General features: G+C 65.0%; 1 protein-coding gene across 1 annotated transcript; it reads right to left on the bottom strand.

Annotated features, from left to right (window-relative positions):
* Positions 1-280: 280 nt before the first annotated feature.
* On the bottom strand, positions 281-7,868 carry EPS8L2 (EPS8 signaling adaptor L2). The gene is made up of 17 exons (XM_081098920.1): positions 7,710-7,868; positions 6,664-6,813; positions 6,203-6,282; positions 5,975-6,117; positions 5,815-5,888; positions 5,457-5,583; positions 5,274-5,362; positions 5,110-5,184; positions 4,886-5,034; positions 4,629-4,761; positions 4,329-4,441; positions 3,003-3,108; positions 2,287-2,403; positions 1,967-2,039; positions 1,667-1,847; positions 1,426-1,558; positions 281-1,307 (listed from the first exon to the last, which is right to left on the bottom strand). Exons 1-17 carry the CDS (start codon positions 7,851-7,853, stop codon positions 1,230-1,232), a joined length of 1,965 nt encoding a protein of 654 aa, XP_080955046.1. The 5' UTR covers positions 7,854-7,868; the 3' UTR covers positions 281-1,229.
* Between the last annotated feature and the right edge of the window lie 11,481 nt (positions 7,869-19,349).

Genomic DNA, 19,349 nt, shown 5'->3' with positions numbered 1-19,349 from the left:
CCCACCCACCTGAGCTCTGGCAGCCCCGCCGCTCCCACTGGTCTTGGGTGACAGCCTGCGCCTTCTGGGCAGGGCCCCTCTCAGCCTCTCCCCTCCCAGGCGTGTCCCCCCGGCCCCTCTTGGATAGTGTGCAGGGGAGGGGCTCCCAGGGCTCCCACCAGGGTCAGGGTGAGCGGACCGCCTGGCCACAGCCTGCCCCTGCCCGCTGGCTCTTACAAAGGTGCAACTTCACGCGCCCTGACCCACCGCGACCCCCGCCTCCAGGAGACAGACGCGGGGCCTCGCGGAGAAACCGGTTTAATGTCGGGGCCTCGCTCGGAGTGTGGCTCTCAGTTCCGGGGTGTGGTCTGCAGAGCCCAGGGCTCAGGCCTCCAGGCCCTTGTGCAGCACGCAGGGTGAGGCTGGCCCGAGACTGGCCGGAGAAGTTCCTTTCTTGGGCTCTGCTTCAGGGATGGGGCGGGGGTGTGGGCAGTGGGGGTGTGGGCAGTGGGGGCGTGGGCAGGGGGTGTGGGCAGGGGGTGTGGGCAGTGGCGGTGTGGGCAGGGAGTGTGGGCAGTGGGGGAGTGGGCAGGGGGTGTGATCAGTGGGGGCGTGGTCAGTGGGGGTGTGGGCAGTGGGGGTGTGGGCAGTGGGGCGGGGTGGGATGTCGAAGGCCAGTGCTTGGGTGAGTCCAGTCCACACCTGCTTCTTGAAAAGGTGCAGGGAGTACAGCACCACCACCACCGCCACCAGCCACCCGGGGAGCAGAGCACAGGGTGGGCGCTGTGGGCGCTATCTGGGGCCGGCAGGGTGGCTGGGTGGCTGAGGGCTGCTGCCCTTCTGGCCCACAGCCAGCCGGGGGGCGGGGGACAGTGGATGGGGAAGTGGGCAGTCATGGGAGTGGGACGGGGTCAGAGTCCCAGTCCCAGGGACCCCTGTGGATGGAGGAGGCCAGAGGCGACGGGGCTTCTGTGGCCTCAGGGGGAGGTGTGGGGAGAGCTGGGAGGGCTGGCACCTCCAGGCGGCAAGTTTGGCTGAGGTGGGCCGTGGGCAGGGCTGAGTGTGGCGGGGCGTTGCTGAGCCCAAGGGCAGGCCATGGGCAGGAGGCAGGTGAGCTGGCCCCCGCCAGGTGCAGGCCCCGCCAGCAGCGCACCCCCTGTGTCCATGGTGCCACATACATACACATACAAAAATACTACTCCACGCGCGGTGGGGGCCGTGCCGCCCGCAGCGGGTGCTCCCAGCCAGGCCTAGCTGTCGCCCTCCAGCCTCTTCTTGGAATGAAACTTGCTCATGAGTTCCTCCAGCTCCGACCCTCCTTGCTGCTTCTAGGGCAGGCAGGGGGCAGCCTCAGCCTCGGACCGACCGTCAGGCCCCGCAGGAGAGGCCGGGGAGCAGGGGGGGGAGGGGGGCGGGAGGGGAGGGGGGAGGGGGGCGCGGGCTCACCTCCAGGACCGCCTTCTGCACGGTGAGCTGGCTGTACACACGGATGCCCTCCTCGCCGCACACCTTCTTCAGCTCGTCCTTGTTCAGCGAGAAGAGCTGGGGGCCCGTCAGGATGCCCAGGTTGTCCACGATCCTGCAGGACGGGGCGGGGGGCGGGGTGAAGGCGGGTCCTGCCGGGCGTGGCGGCCTCGCCCACCCGCACCCCGGCCACCTGCCTGCGCGCCGCCCGCCGCCCGCTCACCTGGCGCTGAAGGCCTTGGCTTCCAGCCACGCGCGCACCTCGTCGGGGCCCGACTCGTAGGTGAGCGGCTGGCGCACGGGCTGGCTGCGCTCCACGCGGAAGTGCCGCGGCGGCTGCGCCTTGATGTGGCTGATCTTCTTGACCAGCTCGTCGTTGACCTCGTCCATGTGGTGGATGATCTCTGCGGGGCCAGCGGGTCAGGCCGCCCTCGGCCGGGCCCCCCTCCCCTCCCCCACAGGTGCCCCCCTCCCCCCCAGGTCTCCCCCCCCCCCCCCCCCGCCTCCGCCCAGCCCCCCTCACCGTCTTTGTTTCCAGCGAAGCCTGAGGGTAGCTTGTGGGTGGGGCTGGCAGGACCCCAGTATTTCAGACCCGCCTGCAGGTGGGGGAGGCGGGGCGGAGCCCACCCGTCACTCATCTCCCTCCAGCAGGAGCCCCGCCCCCTTCCCTCCCAAGACCTGTCCAGGCCCCCACTGGCCTGGGGCCAGACCTTGGAGCCCCTGCAGCGAGGGCTCCAGGCGTAGAGGGGGTCTCTCCCTGAGGCCCATGCACCGGCCCCCCCTCCACCCCCGCTGGGCCCAGCCTGTGGGGGGGACAGGGCCGCTCACCCCCATCACCATCACCTCGTGGGTGGCGCCGGCCTCCTCCACCCGGATCTCATCCAGGATGTTGCGGGGCACGTAACCAGCCTGGCCGCTGCGGCTGCGGAGCTTCCACCACTGGTGATCGTCCTCCAGCACCTGCGGGCGCCCGCTACCGTCACCCACTGTCACCCACCGTCACCCACCGTCACCCACTGTCACCCAGTCACCGACCAGCAGCCCCCCTGCCCTCCGGCCACGGGCAGTGAGTGCGGGGACCACTGGGTGGGCCCCTGTGCAGATGGTCCAGAGGATAAGGGGACAGTCACACCATCCTCAGGTGCCGGGCCCTGCCCCCCCCCGCCTCCCCCGCCCCCCCCCTCCCCGCTGCACGCTGAGCGAGGTGCCCCAGCCTGGCTGCGGATATAGATCACCCTCCGCTCGCCCCACTTTCCTCCCCTGGCGGGTGACCCAGATTTAGGGTTGGCACCAAACCCAGATGGTGCCCAGAGGGGCTCCAGAGGTGGGCATGGATGACAAGCCCTGCGGGGTGGGAGGTTCCCCCAGTGGCACAGGGAGCGCCCACCCTCTGTCCTGAACCAGCACAGCCCCCTCCCACTCCGAGGCCTCCAAGGGGGGCCCTCATCCAGTGTCTGCCTGGAGCCAGGCTGGGGAAAGGGTGGCAGCCAAGCGGGTCCCAGGGTCATGAGTCCGCCCTCCCCTGCCCCCCGCAGTCCCCTCCCGCCAGCCCCACGCACCTCCAGGACCTCGTCCCTGAGCACCGACAGCTCATTGGCGTTTCGGGCCGTGAAGTCGTAGAGAACCTTGACGTACTTGGCCATGGCCGGCGTGGGTTCGTAGCCCCTGCGTGGAACAGGAGCAGCTGAGGCCCAGGGCGGGCCGGGTCTCCTGGACCCGGGCCGGGCTGGGGAGCAGCTTCCGCTGTGCGGCTGCCTCCCGGTCTGTTCTCTCCGAGGTTGCAGTGGCGAGCGCGGCGCAGCCGGGAATGGAAACTGTGACAGCCCCAGAGCATCGAGGGTGGGGGGGCCGGGCGCGGAGGTGGGGGTGCGGTGACGGGTGAAGGCGGCGGGACCCAGGCGCCTTGGGCCACCTCAGGGGTCTCCAGGCCCAGCCCCTGGGGAAACCACAGCCAGGCGTGTGCCCAAGAAATGTCAAGGTCACAGCAGCTGCCCAGGAGGGAGGGTCACGGCCACTGGGAGCAGCACAGTCAGTGCCTGAGCTTAGGGTACCGGGGGCGGGGGGCCGAGGCCTCTGGGCGGTCCTGACCTCAGCACTGAGCAAGCCTGTGGCTACCGCCAGCCCAGCCCAGCCCACCCTCCTGGTCCACCCTGGCCCCCATCATCAGGCGCCTCCCTCATCCAGGTGTGGCCTCCAGACACTGGAGGGAGGGGTTGAGGCGGGAGCCCCCCAAGCCTTGGCGGGGGGACGGGCTGGCAGGATTGGCCAGGGTGGAGCAGCCCGGTCAAAGGATGAGAATGTTTCTTTCCGAGCGGCTCAGGCCAGGGACGTGGCTGGCGCCGGTGGAGGGAGGCAGGTGGCGGGAACCTGGATTAGGACGCGCCCCTCCTGAAGCTGAATGCGGGGTCTGGCAGGATAGAGCTCCAGACAGATCCTGGGCCTGAGGGATGAGGTCTTTCCAGATGAGTGTGTGTGTGTGTGTGCATGTGTGCGTGTGTGCGCGTGTGTGCGTGTGTGCGTGTGCGTGTGTTGGGGGAGGGGACCCAGAGCCTCCACCTCCTCCTGGGCTCCGAGGGTGGGTCTAACTCAACCCCAGCAGGTGGCAGGGTCTGGAAGACCCCGGAAGCTCAGTAAAGGCCTACCCACGACTCTACAACACGAAGTGCAGACACAAGAGGAGGGGTGCAGAGGGGAGTGAGTTTAGGGGGGGCTTTGGTCATTTTCCCTTAAATTTACATCGTAAACATTGAGTGAAAACCAGGTTCCAGGGCGAAGAGTGCTGTTTTGAGCCACACGAGCGAGGCAGTTGCTGCCACCTGGTGGCAGGTACCCAGAGCCTGTGGTTTGAAGGGGGGGTGTCACCCCCTCGCTGGAGGGGCGCCCACCTGTGCGCGTGCGGGGAGCTGACTGCGGGGAGGCCGTCTCCAGGGGCTGCGGGCTCGGGGACGAGGCTCTGCTTCAGGGAGTTCCGGAAGGGCGGCCGGCCGGCGGGAGTGGGCTGCGGGGACAGTGGGCCGCTGGGCTTGGTGCCGGGTGTCAGGCCAGGAAGGGGGGGGGAGACAGCAGCAGGGGTGGGGGTGGGGGTGGGGGTGGGGGTAGGGGTGGGGGTGGGGGTGGGGGTAGGGGTGGGGGTGGGGGGGAAGACAGCAGCAGGGGTGGGGGAGGAGGGCGGCGGGCGCTCTCACCTCCTCGGCAGGGGCACAGCCCAGCCCCTCCACTTCCCAGGGCGCCTCCCTCAGCACGTCCAGCGGGGGCTCCCAGCCGCTGTGGAACTTGGGCACGTAGAGGAGCAGCTGTGGTTCCCGAGGCCACTCGCAGCTGGGGGCGGGGGGAGATGGGTGAGATGCCCACCCACCGGGACGCCCCGCCGGAGCCGCCAGCTGGGCCTGGGGGCCATCCTGGTCTGCGCCCCTCCCGCCCTTCCCCGCCCCCCGCTGTGTACCGGGGGCGCGTCCACGTCTCCCCCAGGGAGTCCCACAGCGCCATCTCCTTGGGGACCAGGTGGCCCCGCAGGAAGCCCACGGCGTCTCGGGAGAGCAGGGGGCTGAGGACAGAGCGTGCGATGTCCGGGCCACCACAGGTGCTGACGATCTGGGGCACAGTGGGGTTCAGAGGGGGTCACCCTGGTGGATCCCCCTCCCCCCGCCGCCCCCGCGCCCCAGGCACCAGGTCCAGCGGCCCGAAGAGGAAGTGGACCAGCTCGGCGGCGCTCGGGTTCTGGATGTGCTTCTGCAGCTTGGCCTGCGGGCGGAGGGGGCGCCAGTGAGCGGAGGGCAGACCCTCGGGCGGAGGGCGGGGCTGGGCACCCGCGGGGCGGCCGCCGGACTCACCAGCAGGTTGATGGCCAGCTTGGTTTTCTGGAAACAGTCCACGAACTCGGCCTCGGAGGGCGGCCGCGCCCGCAGCGTGAGGACACCCTCTGCGGGGGAGGGCGGGGGGGGGCGTGAGCCTGGCCGGTCCTGCGCCCCGCGGCCTCCCACAGCCTGGCAGCCCCTGGCCCCTCCGCGCCGCACCTGCCGGGCCCTTCTTCCCCTTCTTCTTCCCCTTCTTGCGCTGGTTCAGCTGCTTGAAAGCCTCGGCCGCCTTCTGCAGCCGCGCCACGAACCACTCGATGTCGTCCAGGGCGCAGTTGAGGATTTGCTGCGGGCAGAGCAGGGGCAGCGTCGGCCAGGCGCCCACCCTCTCGGCAGGGACAGCCGCACGGGCTGCTTCTAGGCCCCTGGTCTCGGGAGGGGTGGGTGCAGGCTGCAGGGGGGAGCGGTGGGTGCAAGGGGGAGGGGTGGGTGCAGGCTGCAGGGGGGAGGGGTGGGTGCAGGGGCGAGGGGTGGGTGCAGGCTGCAGGGGGGAGGGTGCCCTCAGGCCGAGACCCACCGTTTCCTTCTCTATCCTCTGGGCCAGCACAGCTCTTGGGGGCTCCTCGTCCGCCGCCTCCTGGGAGCGGTAGCCTGGAGCGGGGAGGGGAGCAGAGCTGCTGCCTACTGAGCCCCTGCAGACCAGACAGGCTCAGCCTCCAGCCCAGCCCCTCGCCCACCTGGCTCGCTGGGAGGCATGGGCAGGCCCACTCGGTTCTTGGGGGGCCCGGAGTCCTGGGCGAATGGCTGGAAGGGCACCGGGGCGGGGCCCTGGCGGGGAGGCAGCACCGACAGCCGCTGCCGGATCTTCTCCTGGTGGCCCCTGGGGTGGGGACAAGGCCGCTCGTTGCCAGCCCTCTTGGGGTGCCCCCTCCCCCTGTCCCTCCTCCCTCCGGGCCCAAACCTACTTGAGGGTCTGGGGCCGCATCTTCTTCCCCAGGCGGCAGTCGGCCAGCGCGCTCTCGATGTCCTCATGCACCAGCTCCGCCTGTGGGGACGGGTCAGGCTGTTTCCCTGGGCCCCACACCTCCCCACGCACCCCCCACCCGCAGCCCGCCCACCTCCTCCCCACGTACCCCCCACCCGCAGCCCGCCCACCTCCTCCCCCCCTCACTCACCTCCTCCCCATGGGCGCCCACCTCCTCTCCACGCCCCCCAGCCCGCTCACCTCCTCCCCATGCCCCCCAGCCTGCTCACCTCCACCCCAGGGCCCCACACCTCCCCACCCCCCACCGCAGCCCGCTCACCTCCTCCCCACGGGCCCCACACCTCCCCACGCCCCACCGCAGCCCGCTCACCTCCACCCCACGGGCGCCCACCTCCTCCCCACACCCCCCAGCCCGCCCACCTCCTCCCCACGGGCGCTCACCTCCACCTCGTCGCAGTGGAAGAAGTGGATGTCGGGCTTGCTCTGCTCCGAGTCCTGGCACACGAGCAGCAGCACCGACGGGTAGCGCAGCTGGTTCAGCACCGTCTGGCTGTGCCGCACGGTGGGCAGCGGGAAGTTCTCCAGCTCCTCCTGGGAGACAAGGGGGCTCGGACCAGGCTCAGCCGGTCGCACAGCCGTGAGCCCCAGACGTGGCTCAAACACGGGCTGGACCCGAGGAACACACAGGGCCATGGCGTGGGCGTGACGTGTGGGCCCAGCACCTGGAGCCGGTGCCACGGACGCAGCCCCGGCATAACTCGCAGGCACAGAACGGGGGCGTGGCCCAGAGGCGGGCTCCACGCAGCAGTGGCCACAGATGTACACAGACCCCCGGACCCAGCGGCCCAGGCGGGGCACAGCCTGTGTACAGACTCTTTAAAAAATAAAAGTGATTTTATTGATTTTAGAGAAGAAGGGAGGAGGAGTGAGGAGTGAGAGAAACATCGATCCGCTGCCTCCTGCACAACCCACACTGGGGATCGAGCCCACAACCGGGGCCTGTGTCCTGACCAGGAACCGAACCAGTGACCCCTGGGTTCTTGGGTAGAAGCTCAACTCCTGAGCCACGTCAGCCCCTGCAGAGGCGGAGGCAGCCCTGTGTGACGTGGCTGCCTGGGCTCTCCCCGGCCAGTCCTCCCTGCCAGCTGCCCTCCACACACACACTCGCGCACACACACACACACTCGCACACACACGCACTCACACACTCGCACACTCACACACTCACGGACACACACACACATGCACACGCACACTCACACACATGCACACGCACGCACATGCACGCACACATGCACACGCACACGCACACTCTCGCGCACGCGCACACACGGACACACACTGACACACACACATGCACATGCACACGCACACTCACACTGCGCGCGCACACACATGCACGCACACACATGCACACACATGTGCACGCACACACGCACACACACACACACAGGCCCCCATCCCGTCCCCGCAGGGAGGCCGCCCACCTGCGACTCCATGTCCAGCAGCCGCAGGGCCTGGTCGTTGACCTGCAGCAGCATCTCCTGCGCCCAGATCTTCTCCTTGGAGCTCAGCTGCACCAGCTTCCGGATGGCGTCGTCCACGGACACGATGGCCTCGCTCTTGTCCATGATGAACGTGGCCAAGTGCTGGGGGCGGCAGGCGGGGTCACTCTGGACAGAGCCTTCCTGGTGCCCCGAGCCAGGGTCCAGGGGCCACGCCCAGGGGCCACGGAGAAACACCTGCCTGGGTCCGACGGGGCGACTGCCCCCTGTGGCTGCCTGAGCCGTGGCGGGGCCCGACAGAGCCTCCACTGCCCTCACACCCCCCCCCCCCCCGCCTGGTGGGCTCCCACAGGCCTCTGCTCACTGTGCCCACCTCCCGCCTTCCATCTCGGAGCCGCCCTCCGGCGGCAGCATCACCATCACCGTCACCGTCACCCCGACCGGCCTTGGGTTTGTATTTTTAAATGTTTTTATTGATTTCAGAGAGGACGGGAGGCAAGGGGGCGGGGGGCGGGGGAGGGGGGAGAAACATCGACGATGAGAGAATCACGGATCGGCTGCCTCCTCAACGTTCCACACGGGATCGAGCCCGCAACCCGGGCCTGTGCCCTGACCGGGAATCGAACCTCAACCGACCTCCTGGTTCCTAGGTGGACGCCCAACCCCTGAGCCACAACGGGTGGGTTTCATCCGTCATGAGCTGACGTCATCTTACGTGACAGCCTCTGTGCTCCCTGCGGAGGGCAGGGAGTCTGCGCTGTGTCCCCGGCGGGGGCAGCGCCCGCACACAGCAGGCCTCCGGGCGGCACCCTGGGGACTCTTGCCCAGCCCAGCCCAGCCCTCCCCTTGCCAGCGCCCCCCCCCCACCCGCCCCGGGACAGCTGGATGGACAGGGACACCGACCCCAGACAGTGAAGACTTAACCGCAGCACAGGGCCCCGTGAAGGCGTGGGCGGAAGCCCTGGGCGAGTCCTGATCGGCTCAGAAAGGCCTTCGCGAGGGGGCGCCCACTCAGGGAAGGAAACCCAGGGGCTCCAGAGAAAGACCATCTAGGTGACGTCATAAAAATATAAAGGCATTTCTCCCCGGGAAGAGTCCAGATGCAAAGGAAAAAACGAAGTGGGGAAAGCGTCGATGTCATAGGTCGGCAAAGGCTAATGTCCTCATCCACAGAAAGAGCAAGATGCTACTCCCCACGAGGTGTCTTCCCACTGGTCTTTAGAGAGAGCGGAAGGGAAGGGGAGAGACAGAGACACATCGATGGGTCGCCTCCTGCACGTGCCCCGACCCAGAGCCAGCAATCAAGCCTAGGAACGTGCCCCTGACCAGAATGACTGGAATCGAACCCGAGACCCTGCAGTCCGTGAGCCGACGCTCTCACCCCTGAATGGGGCCAGGGCGATGCCTCACAATGATGGTTCTTACTCTGGGGGCAGCTCTGCTTTGTCAAGTGTGACAACTACGGCACCAACAGCAGGTACATAAATCGATAAAGAAACAAGTGAAGGACTCGCACCTCGGCAGCTAAACTGGCAGAAGAACGAACAGAGCCGACGGGAAAAGATTCTAGCGCTTTTCTTACAGACCACTGTCCGCACGCGCACTGAATGAAAGACACGAGATCGTTCCTTTAGGACTAAATCCTGGTTGGATTTTTAACCTCGTCCGTGGGCCAGGACTGACAAGTCCTTGTGGGTGGGGTGTGCCCTGTGCGGGGAGCCAGGCACATGGAAAGCCGCCTGCGCAGGTGCAAGGCACACCTGTTGGTGATGACAGGCTGGACCCAACCCCATGTCCATCTGCCGGTTAGCGAGGTAAGTGGGCAGAAGTGCATGAGAGGCAATAAGGCAGCCCATCCGTCAGCAAAACCCAGCCTCACCAAACCCAACCAAACCCAACCCAACCCAACCCAACCCAGCCTCACCAAACCCAGCCTCACCAAACCCAACCAAACCAAACCAAACCTCACCAAGCCCAGCCTCACCAAACCCAACCTCACCAAACCCACCCTCACCAAACCCAACCAACCCCAACCAACCCAACCCAACCCAACCCAACCCCACCAAACCCAACCCCACCAAACCCAACCTCACCAAACCCAACCCAACCCAACCCAACCCAACCCAGCCTCACCAAACCCAACCAAACCCAACCAAACCCACCCTCACCAAACCCAAACCAACCCAACCAAACCAAACCTCACCAAACCCAGCCAAACCAAACCCAGCTTCACCAAACCCAACTCAACCAAACCCAACCAAATCAAACCCAGCCTCACCAAACCCAACCCCACCAAACCCAACCTCACCAAACCCAACCTCACCAAACCCAACCCAACCCAACCCAACCCAGCCTCACCAAACCCAACCAAACCCACCCTCACCAAACCCAAAACAACCCAACCAAACCAAACCCAGCTTCACCAAACCCAACTCAACCAAACCCAACCAAATCAAACCCAGCCTCACCAAACCCAACCTCACCAAACCCAACCTCACCAAACCCAACGTCGCCGCGGGGCCCGAAAAAAGTCAGTAAACTTCAAATGAGTCAAACCATACGAGTATGTTCTCTGACCATAACGGAATAAACTAGAAATGAATAACAAAAAGATAATTGGAAAATCCCCCAAATAATTGGAAATTAAGCAACACGCTTCTAAACAACCCAGGGGTCAAAGAAGTCACAGGAAGATTAGGAAGTGCAGGTGACCCTTGAGCAACGTATGTCATTAAAACATCTGAGTATAAAAGAAAGAGAAAAAAAATCAGAATATAACCTTCGACTCCCTCCAAACGTAACTACCAATAGCCTACTGTTGACTGGAAGTCTTACTGAGCACATACATAGTCAGTTAACACACATTCTGTATGTTACGTATATTATATTGTATCCTTACAATAAAGTAAGCAAGGGAAGAAAATGTTATTAAGAAAAATCGCAGGGAGAGAAAAGACATATTTGTTGCAAAAAGTCCACGTCTAAGCACACTCACACAGTTCAGACCCGTTTCTTTGGGGGCGAACTGTGTCCGGACTGAGTGTACGAAAGCGCGCGCCCAAGCGCAGGGGGCAGCTTCCGCCGCTCTTGACGGGCTCGGCGCCCATGTCAGCAAAGAGGGCAGACTTCACATCAAAGGCTGGCGCGCTCTCCTCAGAGAGAAAACCACAAGTAAAACCCCACAGCCAGTGGGGGGAGAGAATGAAGAGCGAAACGAACACGCTCGTAAACAGACAGACAGACAGACAGACAGACGATGGAGGAGAACCGAGGTCACCCAGAACCTGTTCTGGAAGGTGAGTGAGACGGACAAACCCTAGCGAGACCGATCAAGAAAAAAGAGAGAGAGAGAAATGATCAGCGACAATGAGGACAGAGGGGACATCACTACAGGCCTCACAGCAGGAAAGTAAACTCATCGTCAAAACCTCCCGCCCTGACTGGTGTGGCTCAGTGGATAGAGCGTTGGCCTGCGGACCAAAGGGTCCCGGGTTTGATTCGGGTCAAGGGCATGTAAAAAAAAAACAAAAGAAAAGAGAAGAGAAGAGCCATCCCACAAAGCAAGCCCCGTCCTCAGAGGGTCTCCCCGGCTAACTAACCCTCACAAGCATTTAGGGAAAAAGTCACTCTTTCTGAAAATACAGTTACTAAAGCTGGGGACACTGAGACACGGAAGGGCCCGAGATAGAAGCAGCAACAGGCCTCCTTGGTTCTCGGAAACGTCACGGGAAAGAAGTGAGCCGAGGGGGCTGCTATGGCTCACTGGGAAGTCAGAGAAAAGGGGGGCCCTGGAGACAGGCCCAGGGGGTGAGCTTGGGACGAGCCGCCACTGCCCATTGCTCCCCAGGTCGCAAGTCTCAGGATACGCATGCCCCGTGGGGGAGGAAAGGTGTGGGAGGGGAGCACCCCCTTTCCCTATGTGGCCAGCATCACCCTGACGCCAAAACCTGCCAGGGACACCCCAGGAAAAGACAATCACAGACGAATATCTAACCAGCCATCGACGCAAAAGAGAAAGCCTTCACGCAGCCTTAGCAATTCGGACACACACAGATACAAAGGGTGCCAGTGAATAATGCGGCTTACTCCAGAAATGCAAGGCTGGCTCAACATTCACGAAAACCCAAACAGCGTGATTCCAAAAAGGCGTCTGATACCTTTCAAGCACCTTTCAGGACGGAAAGTCTCAGCGCGGAGGAAGGAAGGCACGTCCTCCCTCCGCAAAGCGTGGCTACAAACGCAGCGTGTGCGACGGGGATGCCAACGGCCGTCTTTGGAGCCGGGGCGCCAGGCCGGAATTCTATCAAGTGTTGTCTGGCCGGGGGTGGGGTGGGGGCGTGGGTGGGGTGGGGGTGGGGCGGGGGTGGGTGGTGGTCCTGGCCAGGGCGATCAAGTAGGAAAAATAAAGAGGCCGCAATAAGAAATTACGTACCACCTTTCTTTCCAGACACATGGATGTGCATCCCGGAAACCCAATGCACTCACAAGCCAAACCCCCGGGGAAGGAATCAAGGGCCCTGGCCCGCTTGGCTAATGGTTAGCAGGGGTCCTCAAACTGCGGCCCGCGGGCCACATGCGGCCGCCGAAAACATTTATCCGGCCGCCGGGTGTTTCTGCCGCCGCCTGTCCTGCTTAGCAGCCGACATGTCCCGGCCCGCAGTGCGCACGTGTGGAATGTCTGAGGGACAGGGAACTGGCCCCTGCTTAAAAAGTTTGAGGACCCCTGGGTTAGAGTGTCAGCCGGTGCACCTAAGGGTCGCCGCCTTGATTCCTGGTCAAGGGCACGTAGTTCGGTTGCAGGTTTGATCCCTGGCCCGTTGGGTGTGTACAGGAGGCAGCCAATCCATGTGTCTCCCTCACATCGATGTCTCTCTCTCTCTCTCTCTCTCTCCATGCCCCTCTCTCCCTTCTATTCTATCTAAAATCAATGGAAAAATATTCTTAGGTGAGGATTAACAACAACAACAAAATCAAGGAATTCAGCCAGAACTGGGGGCACTTGGTTACTTTAAAGGAATTCAGTTGCTTTTCTCCAGGCTAGCAGCCGACAGTTGGAAAATGGAAATTTTAAAAGAATAAATACCATTTATAACAGCACATAAAAACCAAATACCCAAGGAGTATTTAACCAAAGATACCGTGTGCAAGAACTCGACCGCGAACGCCGGAGAGACCGAGGGAAACGCAAGGCCGGCTCGCCGCTAAGACGCCAGCGCTCCCTACATCCATCCACAGTCGACTCAACGCCCATCAAAACCCTGCCAGGCGTTTTGGGGGCAGAACTAGACAATTTGATTCTACAGTGTCAATCCAAGTCCAGAGAACTGAGAACAGTCAGGAAATTTTTGAAGAAAAAGAACAAAGTTGGAGAACTCCCACTGCCTGATTTCAAGACGATAAAACTACGATGAGTGAAAAATGTCGGAGTCCAGGAATAGGCCCATTCATGTCCGATTCATCGGTTTCTTACAAAGACACCAATGCAGGAAAGGACGTCTTTTAAACATAACTGCACATTCCTAAGGGGAACATTAGCCTTGAGCCCCATACTCAAAAGTGAAGTTAAGCGCTGGCCGGTCTGGCTCAGTGGATAGAGCATCGGCCTGTGGGCTGAAGGGTCCCAGGTTCAATTCCAGACAAGGGCACATGCCCAAGTTTCGGGCTTGATCCCCGGTAGGGGGCGTGCAGGAGGCAGCTGATCCATGATTCTCATCATTGATGTTTCTATCTCTCTCTCCCTCTCCCGTCCTCTCTGAAATCAAGGAAAACATATTTAAAAACAAACAAACAAACAAACAAATAAGTGAAGTGAAAAGTGACATTAGCCCATGGCCCTGGCGGGTGTGGCTCAGCTGGCCGAGCGTCCTCCGAGAGCCAGGGGTCACAGGCTGAGCTCCTGGGAGGGCACGTTCGGCTCCGTCCCCAGAAGGGGGCGTGCAGGGGGCCGCCGATGGCCACTTCTCACACTGATGTTTCGCTCTCTCGCTCTCTCCCCCTTCCTCTCTCTCTCAAAAACACCAATAAAAACATATTTTAAAAAATGATTTTTTGCTCTAGCTGGTTTGGCTCAGTGGAAAGAGCGTCGGCCCGTGGACTGAAGGGTCCTGGGTTCGATCCCCGGTCAGGGCACATGCCCGGGTTGGGGGCTCCATCCCCAGTGGGGGGCGTGCAGGCCGATCCATGATTCTCTCTCATCATGGATGTTTCTCTCTCTCTCCCTCTCCCTTCCTCTCTGAAATCAATAAAAATATATTTTTTAAAAAATGATTTTTCTAGGAGAGTAAGCGTTACAGATGAAAAAAGGCATCCCTGCAGCCCGGCCGTAGGAGTCCCCCCGCCCCCCTTCCCATTTTCTTCAAACACTGGGCGAAGCAGAACCAGGTAGTTAGGAGCTGTGTGACGTCATTTCTGGGGGCCTCTCAGGAAGGCAGAACGGTGGTGACGGGCTGGGACAGGCAGCCCGAGGAGGGGGGGGACTGACACAGCGGCAGCACGAGGCCGTGTTGGGGGGATGGAGCCCCAGGCAGCTCCATTCCCCTGGCGGCCCCACAGTCTATGACAGAACTGCAGCCCCACCCTCAGCGCCAATTCCTCTGACACCAATTCAGAGAGAAGCCAGCAAACACACAAACACCTGCTGCGGGGGCCTCTGCACCCCCTTCATCCGGCGGGTCTGACCCAGCCACCTCTCACCCTCTCTCTGTGCCTCAGTTTCCTCGCCTGGGAGGAGCAGGCAAACCCTGCCCATGCCCAGCCGTGCTGGCTGCAGGGAGGGCAGACGAGGTGCCCCCGGGCTGCGGTCCCTCACAGGCCAGCTGGGACCAAAGTCCAGGAGTTGGGCTGGGAGGCCTGGTGGCAGAGCCGACCCGCTCACCCTCCCTGCCCTGACCTTGGGCACTGAGTCAGCAGCAGTCGCCAGCCTGCCCAGGATGGTGGGGAGGGCTGGTCACCCAACACGGCCCAGTCCAAGAGCCACAGGAACTCCAGCGTCTCTGTGGACCCATTGTATGGACGAGGAAACCGAGGCTCAGAAAGCAGTGACCCGTCTGACCTCTGTGGGCGGGGAGGGAAGTCCATGCCTTCCTGGTCCAGGGCCCCATCACCCTCTCTCTCCTCAGCCATGCCTAGCCCGGCTGTTCCGCGGGCTTGGACGATGACCAGGAACCAGGAATGTGGCCAGCCGCCAGGAGCAGGAAGGTCATGTAGCGAACATGTTTCCTGAGCTCTGAGTGTGAATGAGACGGACCCAGGAGCAAGCGCGGGCAGCTGGCGGGGGAGTGGACCGAGCCGGCCCTCCCGACACCGGGCCAGAGCCAGGCCCTGCGGGCTCCTGCCGGCGCCTCTGTCCCAGCCTCTCCCTCAGCTCGCGGCCTTGTTTGGGGGCCAGGCTGACAATTTCCTTCCCCCCACGTCTTCCCACCTGAGCTTCCCGACGGCACCAGGCCTTGGCCTCACCTGTGCTGCGTTGGCCACCAGTACCTTCTCCCCCAGCACAGATGCAGGGCTCCCTGCGTCCCCACCTGTCGGGGAGGCCCCCGCTGTGGCTGAGCCAGGGCAGGTGTGGGCCGTCCTGCCTCTGGTCCGGATGCGGGTGTCAGAGCCGGGCCGACCCCTTCTCCCTGGGCCTCGGCGCCCCTGCTCAGGACCCCAGAGCCGGAGGGGCCACTCACCTGCACGTGGTACTGGGAGGTCTCGTGCATGATGACGTTGGAGTTGGAGTACTTCTTCCTCTGCTCTGAACGGGGAGACGCCAGTCACCCATCCCACAGGCGGCCCCGGGGTGCCCTGGCCAAGTGGCTGGACCCGGGGGCTGGGCCACGGGGAGGGCGGAGTGGAGGTGGTGGCCAGCAGGGAGGGGCACCGCTCTGTGGGCCCCGCGTGGCCACCAGGAAAGACGCAGGTCCTGGCAGAAGGCGGCCCTCCCTCCATCCAGGCCAACCTGCTCAGACGGTGATGGCGCCTGGGACTGGGGTCTGTCCCGGTGGTGGGGGTGCAGGAGGCTGCCCCCCCTGCTGCCAGCTAACATCTCCCTGCCCTCCCAGGGCTCCTGGCTCTCCAGACTGGGCACCCTGTCCACACCCATAGATGAGCCCATGCGTGTGGGGCAGGGCTGGGGGGGGGGGGCAGGCCCTCCTGGAGCAGACACCTGGCACCCAGTCCCCTCCGATCGGGTTGCAGCAGGAGCTCAGCCGAATCAATATTGATGGCCCTGAATTATTAGTAAAGGCCTCTCCCCTTACCTGGAGGGGGGGACTGGGCCCGGAGCTTCGCGGAGGGGCCTGAGCGGCTGGTTGATTGGGGTCCCAGAGCCTCCCTGGGTGCCCAGGGCTGACCTGCACCTCCCCTGGTGGGGGCCCAGCACAGCCCGAGGGGGTGGGGGAGACCCTCCCGTCCTCAACCCTCACTCACCAAACAGGTCCTTGGCGCTCATCTTGGTGGCACTGTCAGACCGGCCCAGGCTGCCACTGCGGGGAGGGGCTGGTGAGAGCGGGGTTTGCACCCCTTCCCGGGACTGCTTGTAGGGGGGGCGGGGGGAGGGGGGTGTGAGCGGGTGGGTGGGGACTCACTTGGCAGCGCCTGGGCAGCAGCTCATAGACCCCGACTGGCTCATGGTGTCCTCCGCGTGGCCAGTGGTGGAGGGCAGATCTCAGTGTGACCTGAGGCCAGGGCCCCGTGCCTGGCTCACCCCTGGGTGGAGGGAGAGCAGGGCTGACGCCTCCTGGCCTGGCCTGGCGGTGGCCTCACTGGGTCTCCTCGTCCCCTGCCCATATCCAGGCTGGAGCCCTGACCGCCTGTCCAGGATCCAATGCCGAGGGCCACCTACCCCGCCATGTCCCAGCAGCCGTCACCGCGGCCCCATCTCTCCCCAGACCCTGGATCCTCCACAGGGACCCCAAGACTGGCCAGCAGAGGGGTTCCACTCCCAGAGGCCGTCTGGGGTGGGGCTGTGACAAGCTGGTCTGGGGGCTCTAAGGGGGGCGGGGAGGAAGCACCTCTAAGCAGAGGGAATGGTGTCAGAGGCCCTGAGACGGGAGGAGGGCAGGCCAGGAAGATGTTGGAGCCGGGGGCCCTGGGGACCCAGCGCCCCGAGCAAGCCCAGGGGGACCCCCAGGGGCAGGAGCAGAGCCTGGCGCCCCTGGGTCTGCACCCCGTGGGGACGCTGGACCCACATTCTCCTCCTGTTGAAAGTCATCAGCAAAGGGCTCCAGTGTCGGGGTCAGTCCCGGCCCCGGCCAGCGGCCACAGACAGGGGCGCTGGCATCCAGGGCAGGGAGCAGCCCAGGATGTGCCACTTTCACCAGTGGCACAGGGAGGACTCCCAGGAAGTGTGCGGCCTGGGGGCCTCCAGCCACAGCCCCCACCTGCCCACCTGCCTGAGTCCTGGCTCTCTGGGGAGGGGGGTGGGGGCTCGCCAGCTTCTCCACCCATCAGCGCCTTGAGAATGAACGGAATGCTCATGACCTCAGTGGGTGAGCCGAGTATTTGTTTAATGGGATTCCTGGCGGGCTGAGCCAAGGGCACTGGGCACATGTGCCCAGGTACACACACACCTCGGTGAAACCGGACCTGCGGGCACACTCAGACACGCACAGGCTGACATGGGCCCCTCCCAGGCTGGGAACCAGTGCCTTCAGCTCCCGGGCGGGCGGGGTGGGGGCATCAGGCCCAGAGGGAGGTGGTCCAGCCCCTGGCATCTGGGTCCCGTGGGGGACAAGACAAGGAGGCTTCTTCCGCCGACGGGGCCACCCAGGGCCCCCGGGCCAGGCTGCACTTTGGTTTTACTGCGGTCATTTTCCGGGTGCAAAGGGAGAGCCGACCCTGGTGCCTGGTCACACAGGGCAGGGAGGGTGGAGGGACCCGATCCAGGTTCAAATTCCAGCCCAGTAGCCGGGTGACCTTGGGGAGGAGTCAGCTGAAGGCCCAGCGGGGGCAGGTGGGGCCCTGGCCGCCGGGTGGGAGCTGCGGGTGTGGATGGGGCAGGCGGGAGGCAGGGACTGGGTGGGGGCAAGCAGACGCTGGGCCCCTGGGGAGGCAGGCCCGCCGGGCGCTCTGAGCCACCAGGTGGGGCACCAGGCAGGGGGCCTGGAGAGGCCTGGGCAGGGCCACGGCGTGCGTGCGTGTGTGTGTGTGTGTGTGTGTGTGTGCGTGTGCGTGTGCGCGCGCGCAGAGGGGGGAGGGCGCCAGCTGGGCCCGGCCTGGGCAGACTCCACCTGGGCGAGGGCAGCGGTGGCCTGTGACGCTGCGAGCGCCTCCCCACAGGCACACCCTGCGCGGGGCTGCCCCGTGGAAGAATGTGGGCGAGCGGGAGGTCGGACGGCCGGCCGGACCCTCCCCGGCACCTGCGGCTGCGCCTCCCTGAAACTCCCACACCCCGGCCATGACCTGGGGCCTGACCCGTCCCGCGCCCCGGCCGTGTCCGCGCCGCCACCAGGAAGCGCCTGACGTCCGACCCGCGGGGAGCCCGCGCCCAGGCCCGGCGCCCGCGGAGGCCCGGCGCCCCGGAACCGGGAGCGGCCTGCGGCGCGGGAGACCCCTCACCACCCTGTCGGCGGAGGCCGGGTGCCCCACCGACCCCAGGCGGCCGGCCGGCGCGGAGTCGGCTCACAAAGGGCCCCGCACCCGCGAGGCCCGGGACGGGCCGGACGGGCCGCAGCGGGACGGGCTCCCGCCCCGAGCCCGGCGCAGCCCCTCGCGTCCGCCCGCCGCCTCCCGCCCGCCTCGGCCCGCAGACCCGCGTCGCCCGCCGCCTGGGGAAGCGGAGGCCGGGCGGCCGCCGTCTGTGCGCGGCTCCCACGTCGCTAGCTGCCGAGGCGCGGGGTGGGGGGCGGGGGCGCTGGGTCCCGGACCCCCGGGCGCTCACCTGCTGCTCGCCGCCCGCTAGTCCCCTCGTCCGCGCGCGCGTCCGTCCGCCCGTCTGTCCACACCGCCCGTCTGTCCACACCGGGCTCCTGCGCACGGAGGACGGCAGGGCTGGGCCGCCGGACAGGGGCGGAGCCGCCAGAAGGAACCTGAGCGGCAGGTTAGAACCTGGACAACACCGGGAGGGCGGGGCACAGACGGCAGCCCCGCCCCTGCCCAAGCCCCGCCCCCAAGGGTTCCCCGCGGGGGATCCCCAACACCAGCTGGCGGCCCCCAGCCCAGACCTCACCCCTGGAGCTGGGTGCCCAGGGGCGGGCGGGCGGAGGCAGGAGCCCCTCTTGCGCGGGGACCTGCAGGGTGAGGCTCTGGGACCTTCCGGGTCCCCGGAGCTGTGCGCCGTAAGGGGTGGCAGGGCCCCGTTTCGGTCCCAGTTTAGGGGCAGAGTCCCCTTTTCTCCAGCTCCCGCAGGTGGCGGAGCACCAGGGCCAGGCTGCGGTCAGTGGGGGTCTCTGGGTGGGGGGGTCCCTTCTCAATAGGAACTCCTGAAGCCTCTATTCTCCGGCACCAGCCCAGCGGGCGCCGAGGGATGGGGCGCCTGGGGTCGGGAGCCAGTGGGGGCGGGAGTGCGCCCGGCAGTGCCTCCCCGCCCAGCCCAGCCAGGGACAGGGACAGGGGTGCTTCCTCCTGCACGGACTCCCGCCCGGGCCTCTGCCGTGAGTGGAGGAGGAAGTGCAGAGGGGCAGAGGGCAGCCCAGGTGGAGG

Source organism: Myotis nattereri (assembly GCF_964212035.1).
Source record: "Myotis nattereri genome assembly, chromosome: 9".
In the NCBI taxonomy this organism is placed as follows: Eukaryota; Metazoa; Chordata; class Mammalia; order Chiroptera; family Vespertilionidae; genus Myotis; species Myotis nattereri.
Note: the sequence above shows the minus strand (reverse complement) of the source record. Positions and strands in the feature narration are given on the sequence as shown.